Source organism: Myodes glareolus, chromosome 25 (genome assembly GCF_982192425.1).
Source record: "Myodes glareolus chromosome 25, mMyoGla1.1, whole genome shotgun sequence".
In the NCBI taxonomy this organism is placed as follows: domain Eukaryota; kingdom Metazoa; phylum Chordata; class Mammalia; order Rodentia; family Cricetidae; genus Myodes; species Myodes glareolus.
In genome coordinates, this window is record NC_142050.1 from 46979756 (window position 1) to 47003022 (window position 23267).

The 23267-nt window shown below is 44.1% G+C and overlaps 1 protein-coding gene across 1 annotated transcript in view; it reads right to left on the reverse strand.

Annotated features, from left to right (window-relative positions):
- The window catches only part of LOC148117928 (uncharacterized), a 56571-nt gene that overhangs the window by 8530 nt on the left and 24774 nt on the right, over window positions 1–23267 (reverse strand). The window contains 1 exon segment of the mRNA XM_087901755.1: window positions 13705–13711. Within this exon segment, the coding sequence (XP_087757881.1) occupies window positions 13705–13711 (7 nt within the window).

A 23267-nucleotide genomic window follows, 5' to 3' on the forward strand; every position in this document is an offset into this window, starting at 1 on the left:
TCTTTACCCAGATTCTTGATTGCCTAGTCTGTGGAGAGCAAGAAATGACCATCAGGACATTTATGGAGCACCTAAAATTGATTAACTACTTTCACATTGTTAATCTCAACTACAGTTGAAGTAGGAGAGTTCTCAGCCACTTTCCTGTCTCTCCTTTCCTGCACTGTGAATCTACCAGCTTCAAGCTTGACCTATGTACTCACCCTTTTCATCTATAATCATACACTGAAAGTCAGAGAGACTGGAGGTCACTCTTTAGCTGGTTTATTTTTCCTTACCACTGACCAGTCAAGGCCCAGTCCTGAAGAAATTGAAGGACTATCTACCCAGCACTGGGCAGCAGAGGAAGGATTAGGTTAGTAAAGAAATTCCCCATTGCATAGTGTGAGGCAACAATATTACAAGCTCATAGTCTCCCATGCCAGGAAGGCAGAGCCTTCCCCACACTCAACAAAGATCAGAGGCCAAGGGCCACTACCGAGGTGACCACAAAGAACAATAGAACCTGTTTGGCTCATGGTTCATCCCTCTCCATGCAGCTCTGACAGATCAGTCAACCTGTTCTTCCTGGTCTGAGGACAGTGGCTTCTACATTCACTAAGGCATGGCTTGTGGTCCTCCTTATAGCTCTGTACAGCAGAATAAGAGAATCCTGGAAAGAACCTGTAAACTATCTCTGGTGCTCCTAATTGCCAACCAGAGTCCCTCTAGGACCACTCAGCTGGGCTTCAAGACATTAGCAGTTACCCTACTGGGTGAGCAGATATATAATGTCTCAGAAAGCAAACATCCTCCAGTTTTGTCCTTACACGCTATAGTCAGACAAAACCCTAATCTGGGAAATTTATAGTTTAATAAAATCTCCCATTCTCCCAGAGCACTTCCTGTTCCTCCTCCAATACACCAGGTACTGTGTGTGGTGTGTGGACCCATGAAATGGCCAGGCGGGACATTTATGGAATATCTAAAATTGATCACCTCACTACTCACAGCTAATGTCAACTACAGTCACAGCAGGAAAGATTTTATCTTCCTTCTTGTCCATCCTTTGTCTGTTGTGACTACACTGGTTTTATAGTTGGTCAGTGAACTCATTTCTTACACAGGTCCCACTTCACTCTTACATTCACAAAATTATCTACAGAAATTGGAAGATGCTCACTCACTGATCTTTCTCCATGACACAGACCAGTAAAGGTCTAGCCTGGTAGGATTTGCAGGACTGTCTTTCCAGCACGAGGTAGCAGAGGCAGGATTAGGTGTTCACAACAATTCTCAGTTACATAGTATGATGCAAGCCTGAGCTATAGGAGACATTAATCTAAACCAGTTGTTCTCAGTTTTCCTAGTGCTATGACCCTTTAATACAGTAAGCATGATGTAGTGACACCCCCACCTATAAAATTATTTTTACAGCTACTTCATAACTATGTTTTTGCTACTGTTATAAATTATCATATAAATATCTCTACTTTCTGATGGTCTTAAGCCAGTGGTGTGATAGGTTCATTTAATCGCCCAAAAGGAATCATGGCCCACAAGGCTGAGAATTATTGCTCTCAACTGATATAAATAAATAGACAAATAAACAGCACTTAAAAATGGAATGAAATGCAAAAACTGGGAAACATTGGAAAATAGAAACAAAGAGATTATAGCACTTATCCCATTGGAGAAAATGAAGTCTAAAAAATGATAACCAATAATTGACTTCTTAAAACTATAAAAAATAAGAGAACACTCAATTATACTGACTTTGAAACAGAGTAGGCACTTCACTGGTAGGGAGAATGCCATTAATAACTTGTCCTATGTAAAATGTTAGCTGCTGAGTGCTGTAAGCTGACACCTGGAGTTACAGCCAATGGCCTATGTCTCAAACGTCTGAGCTGACTCCACTGTGTCAACCAGCATTGAACATATCTGCATGGGAGAGTTCACTAATTGGAAACTAAATACTTAGGAGTTCAAGCTTTCCTCCCTAAACTGTAAACCCACCAGTGTCTGTCTTTATTCATAAGGAAGGAATTAATGTATGATGGAAATTACACAGAAAGTCAATCACTGTACCCCATTAGGTCCTTCTTTGCAATGGAGACCCCTGCAGCCCATGGCCTTAAATGTCAGACAAAGATCTAGCGATTCTCCAGTGTGTTTACCCCCTCCATTGTACACAGTACACGGTTCCTACTTTTCTGTTCTGAAGGGAGAAGCCATGTTCCACATGCAAATCCTTTTATTGTTACTGCAATGGACAGTCCCACTGTATGAATCAAACTGGTACTTTTAGAGCCCCATGGTGCAGTATACATGTATTCCAAGAATTTATGGTGTTCAACCAGGAGAATATCAAGGGCAATGCCCTGTGGGGCTGCAGACAGGATTCAAGTCCACCTCAAACAGCACAGGGAACACTGAGACACATCTCCTTTCCCAAGAGCTGAAAAAACCAGCTGTTCTGGAATTATTATACTCTCCTGGCACACAAGGTTGTGACACCTTAACGGGCCCTGAGCAGCAGGTCAGAGGCCTTTGATGGAGAAGTGGGTCTTCTGGCTGGTTGTAAATCATGGTTGTCTCATTTGTTATAGGAATGTACCTTAATTGTTTATTAATCCTGCTAAACAAACATTTGCATCTCATCATACTAATTTCTAACAGGCATGGTGTGCATGCTACTCATCTTTGGATATTTGGGATGCAGCCCTCCCTCATTTTAATTCTACTTTGTGTAACTTAATGTCTCCTAAACACTGGTAAATCCTTATATCATTAATTCTATTATCAACTAGACTCGTCTACATCACAGTTTAGTAGCGGAGCACTACTCTACACAGGAGAAACCATATACAAGCCACACAAAATTAACTACAGACAGATCCCAAACCTAAATGTTAAAAGTGCAGAACTTCTGAAGACCCAGGAGAGACCAGGAGTCTTCGCGTTTGGCGAATGTGCTAGTATCTCTCCACATGCGACGATATATGCAAGACAGACACCACCACCTGCGGCTCCCAACGCTCTGCTCTGTGCATACACAGCCCAGGCAGTGAAGGGATTCAGAGGCTGCCAACAGAAAGCAGCAAGTTTAGGATTACTGAAGCAGAAAACGCTAAACTCTGTGTCTGTCCGCTGGCTCCTACCCGGCCACCACACCAGCCGTGAGTCTCAGCACCGCTCCACAAACTTTGCGGACAACAGCCCCTCGCTAGCCAAGCCCAGTCACGCCTCCCATCCGCGGAGAGCAACCTCTCACTTACCATGGTGCAGCTGCCAAGCTGACGTGCTATCTGCCCCCCACAAGAGAACCCAAGCCGCCTAAGTGGATCTGAAGTCTGGCTACCGTTAGGACCCTCCCATCTGACTGGCAGGTCTGCTGGAGGTTCTGATTGGCTGGTGCGGTCTGAGTGACAGGGCTGGGTGAGCAGAAGGGATTCAGCACCGTGGTCCAAAACTGGCTTCTAACCTAAAGACAGACCTGTCCAAGATTGACTGGAAATTTATGCCAAAATCAACAGCAAGTCTCTTGCTAATGTAAATCAATGGGTTCGGTTTTCAAAGGAAGCATACAATTTCAAAATTTTAACTAAAATTAAACTAAATAACCTGGCATTAAAAAAAAATAAATGAACTGGTTGGTGGAGGCACAGGGATATAACCCCAAAACTCCACAAAGAAGGCAGACAGGTCTCTGTGTGTTCACAGCCAGACAGCTAGGAATGCTACACAAAGAAACACTGTCTCGAGAAAAAAAAAATCAAAAAAATTTTTAGAAGCTGTTTTCAAGCCTCTGCTGGTGAGTATTTATGTATCTGACATATGTGGTTGGTGGGAAAGGGATTTCTAAAAGAAATGGTCTGTGTCCTGAAGGGGCTGCAGTATCTGAGAATGAATTCCAATGGCTGCCAGCAGAAGTGAACCTGGGTGTGGCTTCAGGTCCCTGGAGGAGGAGTGGAGCTAGCAATGACCTTGCCAATAGGCCTCAGTCAAATGTTAATGTCAAGGCCTGAAATTCCTCAAGAGGGAGTGAATGGAGACCCTTTCTTATCTAAATGCCTGACTTTGGGGAAAGGACTTGTGGGGAGCAGGCAGCAATTGAAATTAAGGTTTCTTATCTTAGTCTTGCCTTCCTGACCTGTTTCCCTCAGAATGCTCCTTCTCTATGGGGAAGGTCATGACGTCTTACCCTTTCTCCAGGAAAATTTCCTACCTAGCATTCTGATGGATTGTTCCGTACTGGTTCCTAACCCTAACTGAACTCTTCCACTGTAAATAAATAGAGCAAATATGTGATCAGACGAATGAATGAACAGACAAACAAACCAATAAACAAACAAATAAAACGTTCACAGATGCTTATTGACTTTTGTTTTCATAATGAAAACTTTTGACATATGACCTAGAAAGTGTCTGGATAATAACTTTTTACTAACCCCCCCCCTCTTTCTCTCTCTCTCTCTCTCTCACACACACACACACACAGAGAGAGAAACAGTTGAACAAATTTAAAATTGAACTAAATATACAAGAAAAGGAAGCAAATATCTTTACTGTCATCATCCCATCACTTAGAAGGCAGAGTGAACTCTGTGAACTCTGAAAGCCATGGAGAATAGCACGAGTTCCTGCTACATTTGTCAAGTTTTTCCTCATAAGATTTTCATCTTTTATGATCATATGAGAGGCTAGCTTTTTTTTTAATTTGATCGATGGGCACATGTTCCTTCTAATTCTTCTGGCTGTACAGCTTTGACAATGGAAGCAGGTTGGATTTCATCAAAAAAAAATTTTGCCTTTTTTCTTTCACCTTTGATTGCTATTAAGTGCAATCTAGTTGGTTCGTGGTGTTTCATGAGCACTTTTCTAACTCTTTTGTTTTTGTGTCTTGTTTTGTTTTGTTTTTTGAGGCAGGGTTTCTCTATGTACCATTCCTGGAACTTGCTTGGTAAATGAGGCAGGCCTTGAACTCACTGATATCCTCCTGCCTCAGCATCTCAAGTGCAAGGATTACAAGTATTATGTCACCACTGCTTGGCTTTTCCTAATTCTTTTTTGTTGTTGTGTTGGGTCCAGGGCAGTCACGCAAAGATGAGAACACCACCAAGTCTAATAAACCAGAAGCAAACTTTATTCCAGAAACCAGATCCTAGGAAAACTAGAAGCAAACTTAAAAATAAATAATAAAAATAAAACACTGTGGGGCATAGAAGCTTATCAGCTAGCTGAGACCACAGCCAGAGATGGTGTTTGTTAGGCTGTGGCAAAAGGCTGGTTTCTGAACACACTTTTTATAGTAAGGGCACAAGGCATTATCTCTGAACAAAAATGAAGGGTCTGAAAACAAGAACAAAAATATAGAAATAGAAATATAGACACTAAAGATTAGAATGTAGAAGTTTAGGATATAGGAAGAAGGAAACATAAAGCTGTGAACCTAAGTAAACTAATGAAGAGTCCAGGCATAAGAAAATAAAAATGTAGATTCCAAAAATAAGAATGTAGAAATAAAAAAATATAAAGTTTTAAGTCTAGGAGAATGAGAACAAACTCTCAGCAGCTTTCTCAGCAGATCAAGGATCATTCATTCACAGTGAGCTGTTTTCTCAGATGCTTGGGAAGCGTAGACCATTTTACAACTGGCTGTTTTATTTACAAAGCCAGAATGTCTCTCTACAAATTGAGAGCAGTGTCCTGACCATTCTTGATAAAGGGCAGATGTAAACTGAGTTAACCTTTAGGAGACAGAGATATGGGACCTCTGGGTCAGACACTCTCTCTCTTATGGGAAACTGGCACCACCAGAGGAGAGGCATAAGACCCCAGTTTATACCTGGAGGTACCAGGAGATAGTGGATAAATACAAAAGTTTAATTAATGAGCTCTGATAATGGAGGTCGTAAAGTATGGCAGTCAGTATCTGAAGATTTACCTGGAAACAGTGTGAAAGACTTTTCTTCTAAATTCTCAGCCCAGGAACAAGTTAATCCTAATTCCCCCTTGACATTAGCACTCACTCACCTCCCTAGGGTCTCAGCTGATCAACCCAAGGGTCAGGGCAAGGTTGTAAAAATTCCTTTACCCAGACCTAATGCTTGGTGTCCTAACTATAAAAGGTGGTGTCAGAAACTAGTGGATGCCACAGTGTCAGAAGCCTGAACTCTGCCTGTGGTCTCAGCTAGCTGATAAGTTTCTGCGCCCCGCGGTGTTTTATTTTTTACTTTTCATTTTTGAGCTTGCTTCTGGTTTCCCTGGGATCTGTTTTCTGGAATAAAGTTTGCTTCTGGTTTACTAAACTTGGTGGTGTTCTCATCTTTGCACGACCCTACTGGACCCAACAAAAAGAATTTTTACAACCATGTCCTGACCCTTGGGTTGGTCACAGAGACCCTAAAGAGGGGAGTGAGTGCTAATGTCAATGGGTAATTAGGCAGGCATCATGAAATATGTTTTAGGGGAGATTACAACGAAAGCCACTAATTGTGAGAAAACAGATATCTTTAGCAATTAGTCAGAAAAGGGGCTGCTTGTAATACTAGAAGGTTAATAAATTAGGATTAACTGGTTCTTAGACTGAGAACTTAGGAGATAGCAGAAAGCTTTTCACATTATCTCAAGGTAAAATTCAGATACTGACTGCCATATTTTATAACCTCCATTATCAAAGCTCATTAATTAAACCATTGTATTTGTTCACTGTCTCCTAGTACCTCCGGGTGTAAAGTCTTATGTCATATGTCTTTTGTCTTATGGAGTCTTATGTCTCTCCTCTGGTGGTGCCAGTTTTCCATAATGGAGACAGCGTCTAACCCAGAGGTCACGTATCTCTGTCTCCTAAAGGTTAACTCAGTTCATATCTGTCATTTATCAGGGATGGCCAGGACACTACTCTCAATTTGTAGAGAGAGACACTCTGGCTTTGTAAATAATACAGCCACTTGTAAATTGACCTAAGCTTCCCAAGCATCTGAGAAAATAGCTCACTGTGAATGAATGATCCTTGATCTGCTGAGAAAGCTGCTGACAGTCTGTTCTCATTCTCCTAGGCTTATAACTTTAAATTTCTTTATTTCTACATTCTTATTTTTGGAATCTATATTTTTATTTTCTTATTCCTGGACTCTTCAGTTGTTGTTGGTGGTATTTTGTTTTCTTGTTTTTAGAGACAGGGTTTCTCTGTAGCTTTAAAACCTGTCCTGGAACTAGCTCTTTCTTTTTTTTGGTTTTTCAAAACATGGTTTCTCTGTAGCTTTGGAGCCTGTACTGGAAATAGACCTTGTAGACCAGACTGGTCTTGAACTCACAAAGATCCACCTGTCTCTACCTCCCGAGTGCTAGGATTAAAGGTGTGTGCCACCAGCACCAGGCAGAACTAGCTCTTGTAGACCAGGCTGGCATCAAACTCACAGAGATCTGCTTGCCTCAGCCTCCAAAGTTCTGAAAATATAGGATCCAGGCTAGATTTTTTCCTAATTCTTAAATGGGGTAACTATCAAAGGCATTTCTTCCTACTTGGTTTGTGTTTGATTTTTTGCTGTTTTGAGTTTTTAGATCATCTGTTTCCTGGGCCCTAAGCTCCACACCTGTCCCATGAGGGCACCAGGTAGGAGTGAGACTCAGACTAGTAAGATTCAAGGTCACCACCCCTTGCTACTATCTTGAACTCTTGCTTGAACCATTAAAGGTTGAGGCTACAACTTGACTGGTCTGCTTAGATATGCTGGGTTTTTTGGTACCTCCTAATAGTGCCACACTCTGTGGGTGTCAATTTCTATCAAACCACCACAATGACCAATTAATATGTCTAGAAGAATTTTGAGAAATTGGCAGAATGTTTTTAGAGCTGGTAATTCAACAAAAACTCAAAAACAGGCCAACACAGGTCACATAGAAGGAACTCACAACACACAGCTGCACACTAGCTATGCACAGGGAGGAATCCAGATGAGAGCATCAACTGGAAAGCACATCAACAGGAAAATACACAGATACAGCCATTCGAACAGTCATCATTCTGTTACATGCCCTGTCCCTGCTCTCCACAGTGTTCCTTATCTTTTCTCCAGAGAATTTTAAGGAAACATCTGCAATAGGTAAGACAGATAGCAGAAATCATAACATGTAGCTAAAATGACAAGGAAAGTCAGTTGATGTAGAAAAAGCAGGTTTGTGGATAAAGGACCAGACTTTTGAAATTGTCCACACAGGACTCAATCATCACATCCATTTTATTGCTATGGGCAACAGTGGGAATGCTCATGTCACTGTCCCTATGCAGGTTTGATGGACCCTGAAAACAGTACAGATCAAAGATAGGGAGATGGCCGTCCATGTGCTGCCTGCTGAGAAAGCACGGGGACCAAAAATGAAAACCTAACATCCATATTTCAAAAAATGGCACAGTTGAATGTATCGGTTACCCTATATACTAGAAGTTTCTATCTTTCTTTCTTCCTCCCTCTATTCTTTTCATTCTTTTTTTCTTTCTCTCTTTCTTTCATTGTCTTCAGCTCAATACAAAGATCAGTTGGGAAGAGGGAACCTTAGTTGAGAAAATGTCTCCATCAGAGTGGCCTGAAGGGAAATATGTGGTGTGTTTTCTTGATCAGTGATTGGTTTGGAAAGGACAGCCCTCTGTGAGTGGTGCCTACCTGTAATGGTCATTTTGGGTGATATAAGTAAGCAAGCTGGGCAAACCATGAGGAGCAATCCAGTAGGCAGTGTTCCTCCATGACCTCTGCTTCTGTTCCTGCCTCCAGGTTTCTTTCTGAGTTTTTGTCCTGGCTTCCCTTTATGGTAGACATTTATCTGCAATTGAAAAGAAATGTCTGCTTTTCTGAAGTCAGTATTCTATCACAGCAAGTAGAATGCATTCAAAGACACCTGACAAGACAGCAGGGCACCAGAGTTCACTGGTCAGTTTTCCCAATTGGTGAGCTGTTCAGTGACAGAATGTGGTTCATTGAAAACTAAGAGCAGACAAAACAGCCAATTTTAGTCAGTGTTCACCAAGAACAGAGCAACTGGAAATAATACGCATGCATACAGACACAGAAACACATACAGACACAAACACAACATGCATGCATACACATAGCCTACATCCACAAATGCAGAAACATATATACTTAGGGCTGTTTATATTAGTGGTTCACAAGCAAAGGTCCAGCTAGTCCTACACATGTGGTCTCCAAATGGAAAGGACAAGCACATGGCAGATCTGCAGCCTAGGCACCTAAATGCCTCAGCAGTCCTTGTCAGTTGCAGGACTCTCAAGTGAGTCCCAGAGAGCTGCTGGAATTCAGTGTGCATTGAAATCCCAAAGCAGGGTCTAACACCAGTGAGGGAATGCCTCAGGAGAGATGGATTTGCTGAAGAGAGCGAGGACAAATAGACAAAAATACAGAAGCTTCCCTCTTCCATGTTCTTTTCTGTGGGCTGACTCCAGAAGGTGTGTGCAAGATTTAGGGTGGGTCTTGCCACCTCAAGTTACCCAATCAATAAAATCCCTCACCAGTTCCTGAATTAGAGATGTAGTGGAAATGACAACCAAGATTAGCCTCCACAAACCCACACATATGAAATAATCAGGAAATTTTAAAGACAACTTCGAGGTTAAGCAAGGACTCTCCATCTAGGTGGAAATTTGCCATGTCTCTGCCCTTAAGGATTGCTCCAGGGTGGCAGGTCAGGGAGTCAGCTAGATTGCCTGTAGAAGTATGGGTTCACCTGCCGACCATGCACTTTTCTCTTTCAGGAGGCCACTAGCCACCTCCCCACCTCTATCCTTACCCAGAATAGTCCCTACAAGCCAGCCTGTCACCATGAGGTTCTGTTGGGTGTGCTACCTTTCTGAGTGTTGACTTTGTAAGGCACAGCTGTCTTCTCCTCCCATCTTCTTCTTCTTTAGGTTGTTGGCCAGAGCTCAGTGAGCTCTTAAAGTCCCCCAACTGTTTGGGCTCCTCTTTTTCTAAAGTTCTATTCACCACCAAACAAACCCCTCCCTAGACAGGATGACAAGGATGTGGGAACTTGTCGAGCTCTCCTTTCCCTGCACTTCAGCCATGAGATGCTCCCCACAGCACAACTGGACCCACGGCTGCATCCCACCAGCAGGTGACCAATACTTAGGAATTCATGAAAGCACAAAGGCAGGCACTGCTCTAGTGCATATCTAGGTGCTTTCCAAAACAGCTGAAGCTGGAACATTAGCCACCTCACAGGGTTTGACCTGGATTCTTCCTGAGAGAACCTGTCCAGCACACTGACTGTAATGCATACCATGGTCAGCAGAGGGCACTGACACTCAAAGAACTTCTGAAAGTCATGCTAGTTAGACAGGAAGGAGTTTAATACACCATCAAAACCACAGGAAGAAAAGAATTCCTAGTTGACTCACAAACCCACATACACAAATGCCATGCAAAATGGACTGCACAGAGGAGCCATTGAGAGGAGTGTCAGGCCAGCCTGCCAAGACAATTGACAGATAGTCTACCACCATATAGTGGGGACAGCACCCTGAGGACACCAGAGGAGATCACTATCCAGACAACTGGGGGACGGCTACTTATTTTCATGGTTCACTCAGGCGTACTGTGTGTCTCTTATTTAGTATTTTTGTAATAACAGAAAAAGATACATCAGAGCCAGGACTGTATTAAAGATTGTGTGTTTCTATGGGTTGTGTTCATCTCCTATGTCCCTCCCCCATTTATCTTAGACTCTTGTTGGATAGAAGAACCAATGCATGGCCTGATGTAAAAATTCTTATTGAGACTGATGTGTCATGTTCTTGCTATTTCTTTTCCTATGAGTGCCTTCTCTGGGCTCCATCCACTCACAACACTGGGTAAAGCTCTGTCAATCTCATCCTGAAGTTTCTTCTGCACATCCTGATGGGTTGCCAGTATAACATAATAAAGGAAATAGATGTTCTGGTGGGCTTACAGCCAGGGAAAATAAAAAAACTGATTGGGCTGTGGTCTCAATATCAGATTGAGATAAAAGTAAAAGAACATTGTAGATAATGTAGATCAAAGCAGAACATCCCAGTGGAGATGAGAAGAAATTCAAATGGTGCTCTCAGCTGTCTAGGGAAGAACAGAGGAAGGAGATCCAGAGTCACTGGGACTGAATTCCACTCGGATACCCACCTGTGGCCCATCTGTCCTGTTAGATCAGACTCAACCACCATAAACGTGTAGCTCTACCCACCACACCCTGTCCTCATACATACTTATAAACATAAAGAAATGCAGTAGTCTGTAAGAGTCTGCACTTTCCAGTGGATACCCACACCCGATTCAGGCTGTGTGCTTTCCCGAACTCGGGCCCACGAGAATGGACGATTGTCCTGAGGGTTGAAAAAGAGACACACAAAAGAGACCTTTGCTCATTTACCAGAGTAAATGGCAACTTTATTAAACTCAAGTCGGGTATTTATACCAGTGGGCTAGAAGGATCGAAAATGCAAGGCCTCCTCCCATCCAGGAGCAGTAGGAGAAGATTAAAGTCTTACCGGCACCTGGAGCAGGATCAGCTGGGGAGGCATGCTATGGGCCCACTGCTAAAACGTAGAATACAAGTGGAATCACCATAACAAAGAGAACCAGGTTCTTGCTAAGTTATCCCCTCAAGCCAGAGCTAGTGCAGAGTCTCCAGGGAGCCGGAGGTCACACGGCCCTGAATCGCCAGGAGAGAAGGGAAGAAACCTTGGTAGCTACAAGTCTCCCTTTTTATATAAAATATGATGAGTAGCACCTTGTCTTAGATGGTGATGGCCAGGCAGATTCTTTACCCGTCGTGGAAAAAGTATTCCAGGTCAAAATACCTTTCTGTCTTATGTCAGAGTCTCCTCCCATTCAATCCTTACCCATCTTTGGTTACTAGTCATACATTGAGTCCAGCCAGATTATGCTGAAAGATATTTCAAGGCGAACACCTACTAGGGCCAGGCCATGGCGGACCTGAAGCCACTGGCCAGGAGAAGACACTTCAGCATATGCATACATAAGCATTCCTGGAAGAGACAGTGCTTGCACAATATCTGAAACATTGGCTCAGAATAGCGCCCTTGAGTAGGGCTACAGCACCGGCAAATGGGACCCCTGGTATGACTAGCCAAACTAAATTAGAGCCAATTAGCAATTTTGTATTCCGGGGTCCAAGAAAATCTTAACCTGTGACCAGCAGAGGTTAAAATCCTCACCCAGTTGTAAAGATTGACTACAACGTCCAATTGTGAATTTAGATACTTTGAATAGTATGGTAATTCTGTGTATCTGGCAAGGTTTTAGCCTTGAGCACCCAAAGTTGCTATCAGGGCAGGGGAAGTAGCTGTTTTCCCCTCAGGGGGTCAAGCAGCCTTGGCTGAAAGGGACAGATCAGGGAGAGCGACAGAAAGCTGGGAAAGGGGTAAAATCAGGCACTGGATCAATTCTCAGGAATCTGCCAACTCCGCTGCCGCCTCTGCCGCCATGTCCGTGGGATCTCTCGATCTCGCCTCGTCCTCAGGTTTCTGGACAGAGGAATCCACGGTCCGCACCAGATGTTCAGGGACCCAGATCAGGAGCTCTGCATCCTGTGGAAATATGAAAACCGCTCCTCTGCCCCAAATTAAGATCTGGTCCGGACCACACCAAGTGCCATTTGCCAGATTTTTCCACTTCACTAAGGGCTTCCTGAGGGAGGTAGGCTGCCAATGATTCTCAGCCGCCATACGCTTGCGTTTTCGGGGCCCGAGGCTGGCCCCTTCTCCCGTTTTTTGACACAGGTAGGGGAATGTCCTGACTGTCGGTGTTAGACCGGCAGTTGCTAGCCCAGTGCGTTCCTTTCTGGCATCTGGGGCAGACACCAGGGCTACTCCTGGAAGGACCAACCACTCCTTTAATGGCTGGGCAGTCTTTTCTAATATGCCCGGGCTTCCCACACTGAAAACAATTTTTTGATCCAGTTTGGGCTGCAACCTCCCTAGGGGCAGAAGTGACCACCTGTCCCACCACAGTAGGAGGAACTATGCCTCTGCACAGATGAATAAAGCCATCCAGGTCCTTGTTTCTATGCAGGCGCAAAACTTCCTGGCAAGACCTGTTAGCATTTTCATAGGCTAATAGCTTTACTGCTGGCAAGTAAGAATTAATATCCCCAAGAGTACGGCTGCCCACCTCTAAGAGGCGGTTTATAAATGCAGAATAAGACTCTGTAGGTCCCTGTACAATTTTTGAGAGTAGTTCTCATGTTCCTTCAACTGGTAGAGATGTCCAGTCTTTTATCGCCGCGGTTGCCACTAGAGCGCAAACTGCGGGATCGTAAGTGGTTTGCACTGTGAGATCAGAATATTGACCCCCTGTAAGTAACACATCAAGGTCATGCTGGGAGAAACTGGCGGAGGCATTAAGCCCCCCGGATTCCTTGCAAATCCTTCGCAAATCACCTCTTCACAGTAAAAATTTACCCCCAGAGAGACAGGCCTTGCAAAGTTGTATCCAATCGCTGGGCGTAAGGTTGAACTTAAGGAAGGACTCCAGCAATGTTACAGTGAAGGAAGCGCGAGCACCATAAGCAACGACTGCCTCCTTTAATTGCTTGACCATTTTAAAGGTCAGAGAGTCAGGCTGTCTGATACTAAGTACTTGCTGGCCAAGAGTTCCTTCAGTAGGATAGACCGACCTATTTCTACCGAGATTATCAGGCCTGTTTGAAAACTGTTGAGCTCCCGCCTCCAGATTAACAGGGGTGAAAGCTGTAGCACAATGGTTTAGGGTAGCAGAAAATGCTCTTTGTGGAGGATGCCTAATGGGGGCATCTCTGCTAGTGGCCCCGCCTTCCTCCTTCTCTAGCTGTTTGGTTAGAAGTGCGATTTCGCCTTCTAATATTTCCTCTTCTTCATCTAAATTATCAATGCTTTTGACTTCTTGATCCTCAAAACTCCTGATAGAGCTCACAGATTCTACTTTCTGAATTTCCTCAAGGGTTTTGTTTAAAACCTCTAACTGTTCCTTCACTAAAACATCTTCACTAAGGAGGGCATCTCTGATAAGACGCCATACCGAATAGAATGCTAGGGGGACGGCTTTAGTTCCCCGTTCTCTCTGTGCAACACGTAGATCAGCCCTAACTTGTTCCCAGTCCTCAATATTAAGGATACCAGTCAGAGAAAACCAAGGACTGAGCTCTGAAATTACCTTGATGGTCCCTTGTGCTGTGTCACCTTTGATCCTGGTGCCTAGCTTTTCCACAAGCTGCAGTAGTTGATCTGCTAACTGCCCTTCTAGCTCCGGAGTGGACATTTCAGCACCCATTTTCCTAAAAATCAAACTGTACGACCTATTCACCCCCTTATCACCCGTGCACAATTGCACATTACAAAACTGGCCAGATTCCGGATCGTGGGGGGAGCCCTCACCTCTTTTTGGGGTTCTCGTGGTGGATCCACTGACGGCAGGACACGCCCCTTCAATTCTTCTTTAAAGCCCACCTGAGGGACGCCATCTGTAAGAGTCTGCACTTTCCAGTGGATGCCCACACCCGATTCAGGCTGCGCGCTTTCCCGAACTCGGGCCCACGAGAATGGACGATTGTCCTGAGGGTTGAAAAAGAGACACACACAAAAGAGACCTTTGCTCATTTACCAGAGTAAATGGCAACTTTATTAAACTCAAGTCGGGTATTTATACCAGTGGGATAAAAGGATAGAAAATGCAAAGCCTCCTCCCATCCAGGAGCAGTAGGAGAAGATTGAAGTCTTACCGGCACCTGGAGCAGGATCAGCTGGGGAGGCAGGCTATGGGCCCACTGCTAAAACCTAGAATACAAGTGGAATCACCATAACAAAGAGAACCAGGTTCTTGCTAAGTTATCCCCTCAAGCCAGAGCTAGTGCAGAGTCTCCAGGGAGCCGGAGGTCACACGGCCCAAATCGCCAGGAGAGAAGGGAAGAAACCTTGGTAGCTATAGTAGTTAATACTGACTGACAACTTGACAGGATCTAGGATAGCCTAGGAGTCAAGACTGAACATTACCATGTGGGATTATATTAATTGGTGTGGCTCTTCCCACACCAATGAATGAATATATTTTTAAATGACTCTTTTAAAATGTCATTTTTTAAAAGAGCAAATAAATAAGGCTTGAAAACCTTCCCATACTGGATAATAACTAGAAATATGGAATAAATATGAGATTTATTTATAAAAACCCCTCGCCCCGGCCTGATTGCTCACAAGTCTTCCAGAGACCTTGTCGCCCCAGGTACCTGTGTATTCGAATAAACCTCTTGCTGTTTGCATCCGTAAGAGTGGTTTTGTCTGATCCGTGGGTCAGGGGCCTCTCCCAAAAGGAAGAAATCCCTCGGGGGTCTTTCACTACAACACCATGGGAATTAGATTCTGTGCTGCCCCCTTGAAATTACAGCTGGAAGAAGTAAGAAATGATTTGTCTGTCTGCCTTGAATGCATGAATTTGGCCACTGCATGTTTGTGTCCGATTGATCTTGAATATATGAGTTGACTGTGTTCTGTGTCTTGGTTACAGCTCAACTGTTACTTTTGCAACTGTCAGAGCCCATAGGCCCCAATATAGAAACTATCTTTCCCTATCTTGACCTCTATGGAGGCACAAAAATTAGCGAGACACAGTTTACATAGTTATCACGAAGGGCATCTCAGGATTCCTCCATCCTGAAGATCTACCTGCATTTATTTTACAAAACTCCTTTTATCCCCTAGATAAACCAAGGAGGAAGCTCATTAATATTCTCTTTCCAGGGGATGCAGGGCTAGGGAAACACCTGCAACTTAGTCACCAGCTTTGACAAACACCTCTCCACAGGCGATCTACATTTCTAACAAAGAAGAAAGGAGCAACACACCCTGCCCTTTGTTAGGTGACTGTCTTACTTGTTTAGCAGGGTTGCATCTGCCTAGTAGCCAGTGAACCTGCCTGTAAATTATTTTATGTGAAATATGGGTACACAGCACCCAGATGCCCAGGCTCAGAATTTATATCTGGATATTCTGGCCACTGAAACTAATGTAATAGGAACTTAAATTTCAATTGGGTATGAATAATATCATAGTTGATTTGTTCTGTTCAGTTTAGTTGAAAAGCTGGCTCTGGGATTGGGTTATGGTCAATACTTTTTCAGGCCCAGGCTTGCCTTTGATCTTTCTATGTGTGGGTCAAATATTGTCAGACAGAAGAGGCAAGAGCACAGCAGCTGAGAAATGATTGGCTTATAAATTACTGGATATGGTTAAAAATCTGCAGTATTAGTGACAAAAAGTTAACTTAAAACTTGAACACAAAATTAATAATCAGAAGGCTACACAAGCAAATCTTAAAACAAAGACAGAATTCATCATCGTCTATAGATCTGGGCAATTATTCAAATGTGCTAACCTTTTTTTAACCCCTTTAGTTCTGCTTATGACTAACCATACAAGTTAAATGAAATATGTCAGCACAAAATGTGGCTTTTATGCTTAAAAGCTATCACTGAGGAAGGCTCAAGTCTTTACTGGAATACCAGAGACCCAGCGTAGTCACTGGCTAACTAAAGTTAGGGGCACATCTAATAAGCAACAAAAACTGGAATGTTTCTATCTTATGATGCAATAAGAAGTTGACCTGAAACAGTCTGACAAAGAACCTGGTGTTGTGGATTAAGTAAAAGTGCTACAGGTCCCAGAGTGACTGCAGCTGGCAGCTGGACTTGAGACCACCTTGCATGTCCCAAAGTAACAGCAGGTGGTGGGTTGCTGGTCCAAAGATCGGCAAGTCCCTGACAGGGATGGAGCAGTTCCCCAAGTGGCTGCTGTGGGCCACAAGGGGCAGCAAGTCCCAGGCAGGGAGCCACGTGGCAGGTGAGAGATAGATGGATAGGCACACCAGGCATAGTGAGGTTGGATATTTATTTAATGGGTATGGAGGAGAAAGGGGAGAAGGGGAGAAGAACAAAGAGAAAGGCTGAGAGAAAGAGAGGGGGGAAGGGGAAAAGTAGAGAAGGGAGAGACAGAAAATGCCTCTTCAAGAGAGATAAAGGACCCTGGCTGGAAGCTGAAGATCAGCTTGCCTCAGAGGATTTTGGGGGGGGTGGACACGGCTTGTCTCTTAAAAAGACAGAGAAGACCATTACACTTGGAACAATTTCTCATCCTATGGGCCTTGAATCACCTGCATGTCAGACATTACATAACCATGCACCACAAAAAAAGAAACCAATTAGTTTAGAAAATGTCTCTCCTTACTTAAAGCCCATTCAAGTTAACAAAAATGGGTTTAAAGATGTGTCTCACTTCCTTGTTTTTGCTAACATTGTTAAGCTGTAACTATTTTGGTAAATTGAGTTATACAAAAACTTATATCCTAAAATTATACACTCTAGAAGGATCAGGAAAAAAATTCCCAGTCCCTTTGTAGACTATGTTTATCAATTCAAAGTCTTATCTTGATACGGAAAGAGCTTTAATTCAGAAATTGTTATTTTATTTATAAACAATTTAAGATGATTAAGTCTTGAGATGACCAAAACTATAATTATAAATCATGCTAAGTACTAATGTAATCAAGTACAGGAAAAATTTATCTAATCTCTCAAATGTTTTCAAGGTATAGCTTATAACAAATAACTATGAATAAATGAAGGTGTTTTGACTCAGGTCCTCAAACTGTCAGAGATTTGCTGAATGTGGAATTTGGATATTTACATTTATGTAACAGACAGACTCTCAGATCCTAGCAGTGACCCAGAAGATCTCCAAAGAGACAATGGACACACAACTGGATAATTGTACCTGGACGATCACAAACTAACCACTGGGAAAGACTGCTCCAATCTTTGCCTTCAACTAGGGCTTGGCGCAAACCATGGATAAGCAGGCACTGGAGAGCTGATGGCCCACTTTACCTAGACAAGTTGAGACACACAAGAAAACCTCTCATCCTCTGGGGCTGACAGACAAGACTGTAGTCCTGCTACTGCTAGGACCTGGGGTTGCACAAATAATGGGAATCAGACTACCAAAGTCTATTAACCAGAAGCAAACTTCATTCAAACACTGTGGATAGAAAACTTATAACTAGCTAGGGCCACAGGCAAAAATCAGGCTTGAAACCCAGGAAAGGGCCATAAACATCCTTTTATAGCAAAAGATTATGTGTGGGGTGGGTGGGAGTGCATTCCTGGGGTCAGAAGTTACTGTTCCTGATGTTGCACTGCTACAGTCAGGATTCATGTCCCCTGGGGAGTGCATCTTTCTGTAAGGATTTACAACCTACAATACACTGTGTTAGTACAAGATGTTTACAGAGTTCAAGATGTAACTAAGTGAAGCCTCCTTTACAGGTAATGTCAACACCTACAGCAAGCCCGAACCCAAGTCTACAGAAGACTCATCATTGAGTGCACCTCCTTGGGGATGGAAGGCAAGTTCTCCACCAGCTTCACAGAGCTTCAGAGTAACTTCCCGAAGGGTCATCCACCCAAGCTCAAGAATCTCATCTCCCTGGTCAAGCACTGGTACCAACTGGTATGGCATCTAGTCCAGCCACTGTGGGTCCTGTTTATACATGAGTGAAAACCGTGCCAAAGAAAAGCAGGGATAGTCTTGTTTGCTTTATATTGACACGGTATTTTATCACATGGCCAAATGTCTCTTGGTAAGAAAAGGTCTTATTAGGTTGCACATCCCAGTCACAGTCCATCACTGAGGAAGTCAGGGCAGTAACTGAAGCAGAGACCATGGAGGAATTCTGCTCACTGGCTTGCTCTCCATGACCCATGCAACTTGCATTTATGTACACTCCAAGGTCATCTGCCCAGACATGGCACCAGTCACAGTGGGCTGTCCCTCTCTCGTTAATCATTGATCAATAAAATGCCCCACAGGGCAGTTTGATAGAAGCATTTTCTCATTTGTGAGTCCATCTTCTCAAGATGACTCTACCTTATGTCAGGTTCACAAAAAGAAAAAAAAAGAAACACAAGGGGTGAGGAAATAGAAAATGAGAAGGAAAAGAGGGGAAAGAGAAGCAGGAGAGGGTTTGACAGAGGCGAAGGTAACAGAAGACAGCAAGGAAAGGTGATGCTGTAGGAGGGAGAAGGGAGGGGTAAGGGAGCTGGAGGAAGGAGACTTTCCAAGCTTGTTCCAGTAGGTGTCTTCTAGTCCACTTTCCAGTTAGCCTACTCTTTCTTCAGCCATGTCTGGTTAACTGCTTCCTGGTTGCTACATCATTTGTGTCTAGATTTTTTGCTTTTTTCTGGGGCTAAGCCTGTCACATTCTCTGGTTTCTATTTTCTTGACTATTTAAGTGATTACCTCTTTAAACAGGGAATCTCTTTTTTTTCTGGGCCTTTTAAAATGTTTGGATGACGTTTTTGTCTATATATCTGTTCTGGGGAGCGCAGGTGTCTCTGTTTATATGTGTGTACACATACATGTGGAGGTCAGGGAGTGAATCACTCTCCATTTTGTAAAACCACTCAGGGCCTGACATTTGAGCCCACAGAGTGCTAAATCAACAGTTCTAAACAGTTGTAGAGCCCTGGAAACCCCATCTTCTCCAGCTAAAGCTGGGATTATGAGTCACTCCTCTCATCAGCCTGTGTGTGCTGGGATCTGAACTCCCTGACTTGACTAGGGGCACTTTACTGACTGGGCCCTCTCCCTATCTCCTCCCCTGTTATTTCAGAGCCTGTGATTAAGCCATAAATAGTGAGCATCATTACTATCCTGCTCTGACACTCACTTCCTGACTGCAATTCCTCCTATGCCTGCTACTAAATGCTCAGTGTGGACCACACAGTCTTCATCTCAACCACTCAGTCCTTGGCTATAGCAAGGGAGCATCCATAGACTAAATCTACATGAACAGGTCCCCACACAACAGCTGACAACCCTGTTTTTCTCATTGCCATTATCTTCGCAGTGTAAGGAGAAGCTGGGTGAGCAGCTGCCCCCACACTATGCCCTGGAGCTGCTGACAGTCTATGCCTGGGAATTAAGGAATGGAGTCACTGAGTTCAGCACAGCCCAGGGCTTCCAGACAGTTTTGGAACTGATCACAAAATTCAAGGAGCTTCAAGTCCATTGGACAGTTTTTTAGGACTTTCAAGACCAGGAGATCTCAAATTACTTGCTGAGTCAGCTCACAGGAGCCAGGTAGCCTGCCTCCTCATGACTCAACCTCCCCACCAGGGAAGACCATGCTGTAGAGGTGTGGAAATGGGGAGGTGGGAGTTCCATGTCAATGGAGTGTTTCCTGTCCTGTCACTGTGTTGGACACTGTTCACTTGTCACATGATTGACATGAAGACACACAGCCCTGGGAGGCAGAGGTGGGCTTTCCTGTCTGCAGATGAGGAGACCAAGACTCTGACCTTGTCTAAACCCAAACAGTAGAGGGACAATGCTTGCTTTACAGTCATTCTTGGTCTCAGAGATTGTCACATCACCCCTGCAGAGTTCCTGTCACTCATCCTCCTAAGAAATGACAGCCTCTGCTCTGAGTGTCTGCTTTGTGTTCAGGCTCCATCCTGCATTCTTTACCATATAGTAGCTCACAGGATCCACACACCTGATTGTTTTGTGCTCTTTATCATACAGTAGCTCACAGGATCTGCACACATGCTTGTCTTGTGCTCTTTATCATACAGTAGCTCACAGGATCTGCACACATGCTTGTCTTGTGTTCTTTATCATACAGTAGCTCACAGAATCCCCACTAGGGCTCTATACATTGTGCTTAATAGAATCTTTCTCTCTCTGATGATATGAGGAGGCTTGATCAAAAACACACTTGTCACATAAGCAAGGATGAGGAGCATAATATCATCACCAGAACCACGTAAATGAGTCAGACAAGGAGATGTGCACTTGCCATTCCAATGTGTGGACAATTAGGTCCCTGCACTGGCCAGCAAGGGAGCATAGTCTCCTTGGTAAGTTTCAATGCAATGTAACCCATAGGTCAAGGAGACAGCACTTGAGAAGTATACATTCTGTGTTGATTTACACACACACAAAATGCATACATGCACAAACATATATGTGCATTCAAATACACATGTACACAGAAACACGAACAAGTTCATACATACACACACACACACACACACACACACACACACACACACACACACACACAAAAGAGACCAGTAGGATGAGAGAGCTGAAGTCACTGACTCAAGGATGGTCAGCTAATGAAATGTGGGGCTGGGATACCGATGGACTCAGAAGTAAGTGCTCAGGTCCATGAAGTGGCTCATATTACCTATCTCATTGTCATGAGACCCATGGGACTCAGCAGGCCTGTGTCACAATCACAACATAGCACAGAGGGACCTACACGTGAACCTTTCCTCTCCTGGGACAGGGTTTTTCTGATGCTAGGAAACAGATGATATTATGCATGGTCTCAGGATTGAGCTTAGAATGGGTGCAGGAATATGGAAAGCAAACCTCAGAAGGTCAGGAAGGAAAGGAGAATAGATGCAGGAGGGAGACACCTGTGGCTGCTGTGACCTTTAGGACTGTCACACAGCAGAAAGGTGGCTTGGCTCTCTCTCCCATTTTGGCAGATCTGTTACTGAATGAGGGGAACTCAGGTAGGGCTATGTACACTTTCAACGGACTAAGTTCCCACATCCCCAAAACTCCTAACTGCCATCTTCACAACTTGGGGATATGCTGTCCCTTCTTCTGAGGGGCTCCGAGTAGCCAGTCATGGTGCCCTACCCCCAGGCTCATTTGCATACCCTTCCAAGTACCAATGCGGGCTCATGACATGATCATGTTGTTTCTGTTACAGACCAAAGCTCCTGTGCTACAATAACAGGTTAGCTATTTTTCTTTGTTGTTTTGGTTTGTCTTGAAGTGGCCTCCTGCTGTGTAGTCCTAGGTGGCTTGGTCATTGCCATGCCAATAAGGCAGGAGGATGGCCTTAGTGCTGAGATAATTGTAGACCTGATGGTCTCTGCCTTCCCTCCATCCTCAGGTAGACAAGAACTGTAATTGTCTTCCTGTGAGCTCAGCAGCATCTGCCCAGAAAGGTCCAGTGTCAGGGGATGTGCTCCTCTGCTGCAGGCCTTGATCAGAGAGGGCAGGATGCTGCCCAAAGCCCAGAATGGGGAGTGTCCAAGCTGGGATCAGACTCCAGGCTTCTGACCACTGCCCGCCCACCCTTCCATCCTGTCCCATCACAGACAGCTTTCCTCATGGCCTGCTTCATCTGCCTTATGCTCTACCAGTGTCCTCTGTGGGACAAGAGATTCAGAAGGGGAGGGAGAACTCAAGCTTGACTTCTGTCTGTATATGTAATGGAAATATATGTCCAATGTCTGATCAATGACAATAAACCACAGAATATGCCCTGAGTGTGTGAGATGTACCAAAGAAGTGTAGGTGTGTGTGTATATGTGTGTGTGTGTAGATGTGTGGATGTGTGTGTGCATGTATGTGTGTGTCTTTATAGTTAACTTGATGCATTTATTGAGAACTTGCTACATGCTACCCATGAGTCCTGGCACTGAGCACTCAGTCCTAGACAGAGCAAAATCAACTCACTACAGCTATGATGTCCCATGGCGTGGGTTCCCCAGGAATCCTTGGTTCCGTCCATCCATGTCCCCAGGAAAAGACCCAAGACCCGCCCCATCTGACTCTGCAGCTGCACATGGTTACAGGGACGTGGGAGTGCGAGCAGTGCACTTGAAGATGTATGGTGGCTGCAACATGCAGGCTGGGGTTTGAAGAGGTGCATGGCAAAAATGAACTGAATCTGTGAGACTGGTGGTCACAAAAACAGACACATGGTTATCTGTGGTGAAGATGAACTTTTGATGCACTGAGTTAAATCACAGTGGGTGTCTACTTCCTTTTTCCCATTTTGAGACAAGACCTCATTATGTGGCATAGTCTGACCTGGAACTCATAGGCATCCTCCTGCCTGAGTCTCCTGAGCTCTGGAATCACATACACACACACACACACACACACACACACACACACACACACACACCCTCCACACCGAGACCTAAAGGTTCCATAGTTCAGTGTTGTTAACCAGTGGCTCATTTGTCAGACACCAAAACACACATGTGACCTCAACTCTTGTACCCAGCTTACTTAAGAGTTGAGGGCATTGCACAGGGCACATGCTCCCAAAGTCTGCTCTCATCCCCAGTGCTCAGTTTTTTAATAACTTTGTGTGTGTGTGTGTGTGTGTGTGTGTGTGTGTGTGTGTGAGAGAGAGAGAGAGAGAGAGAGAGAG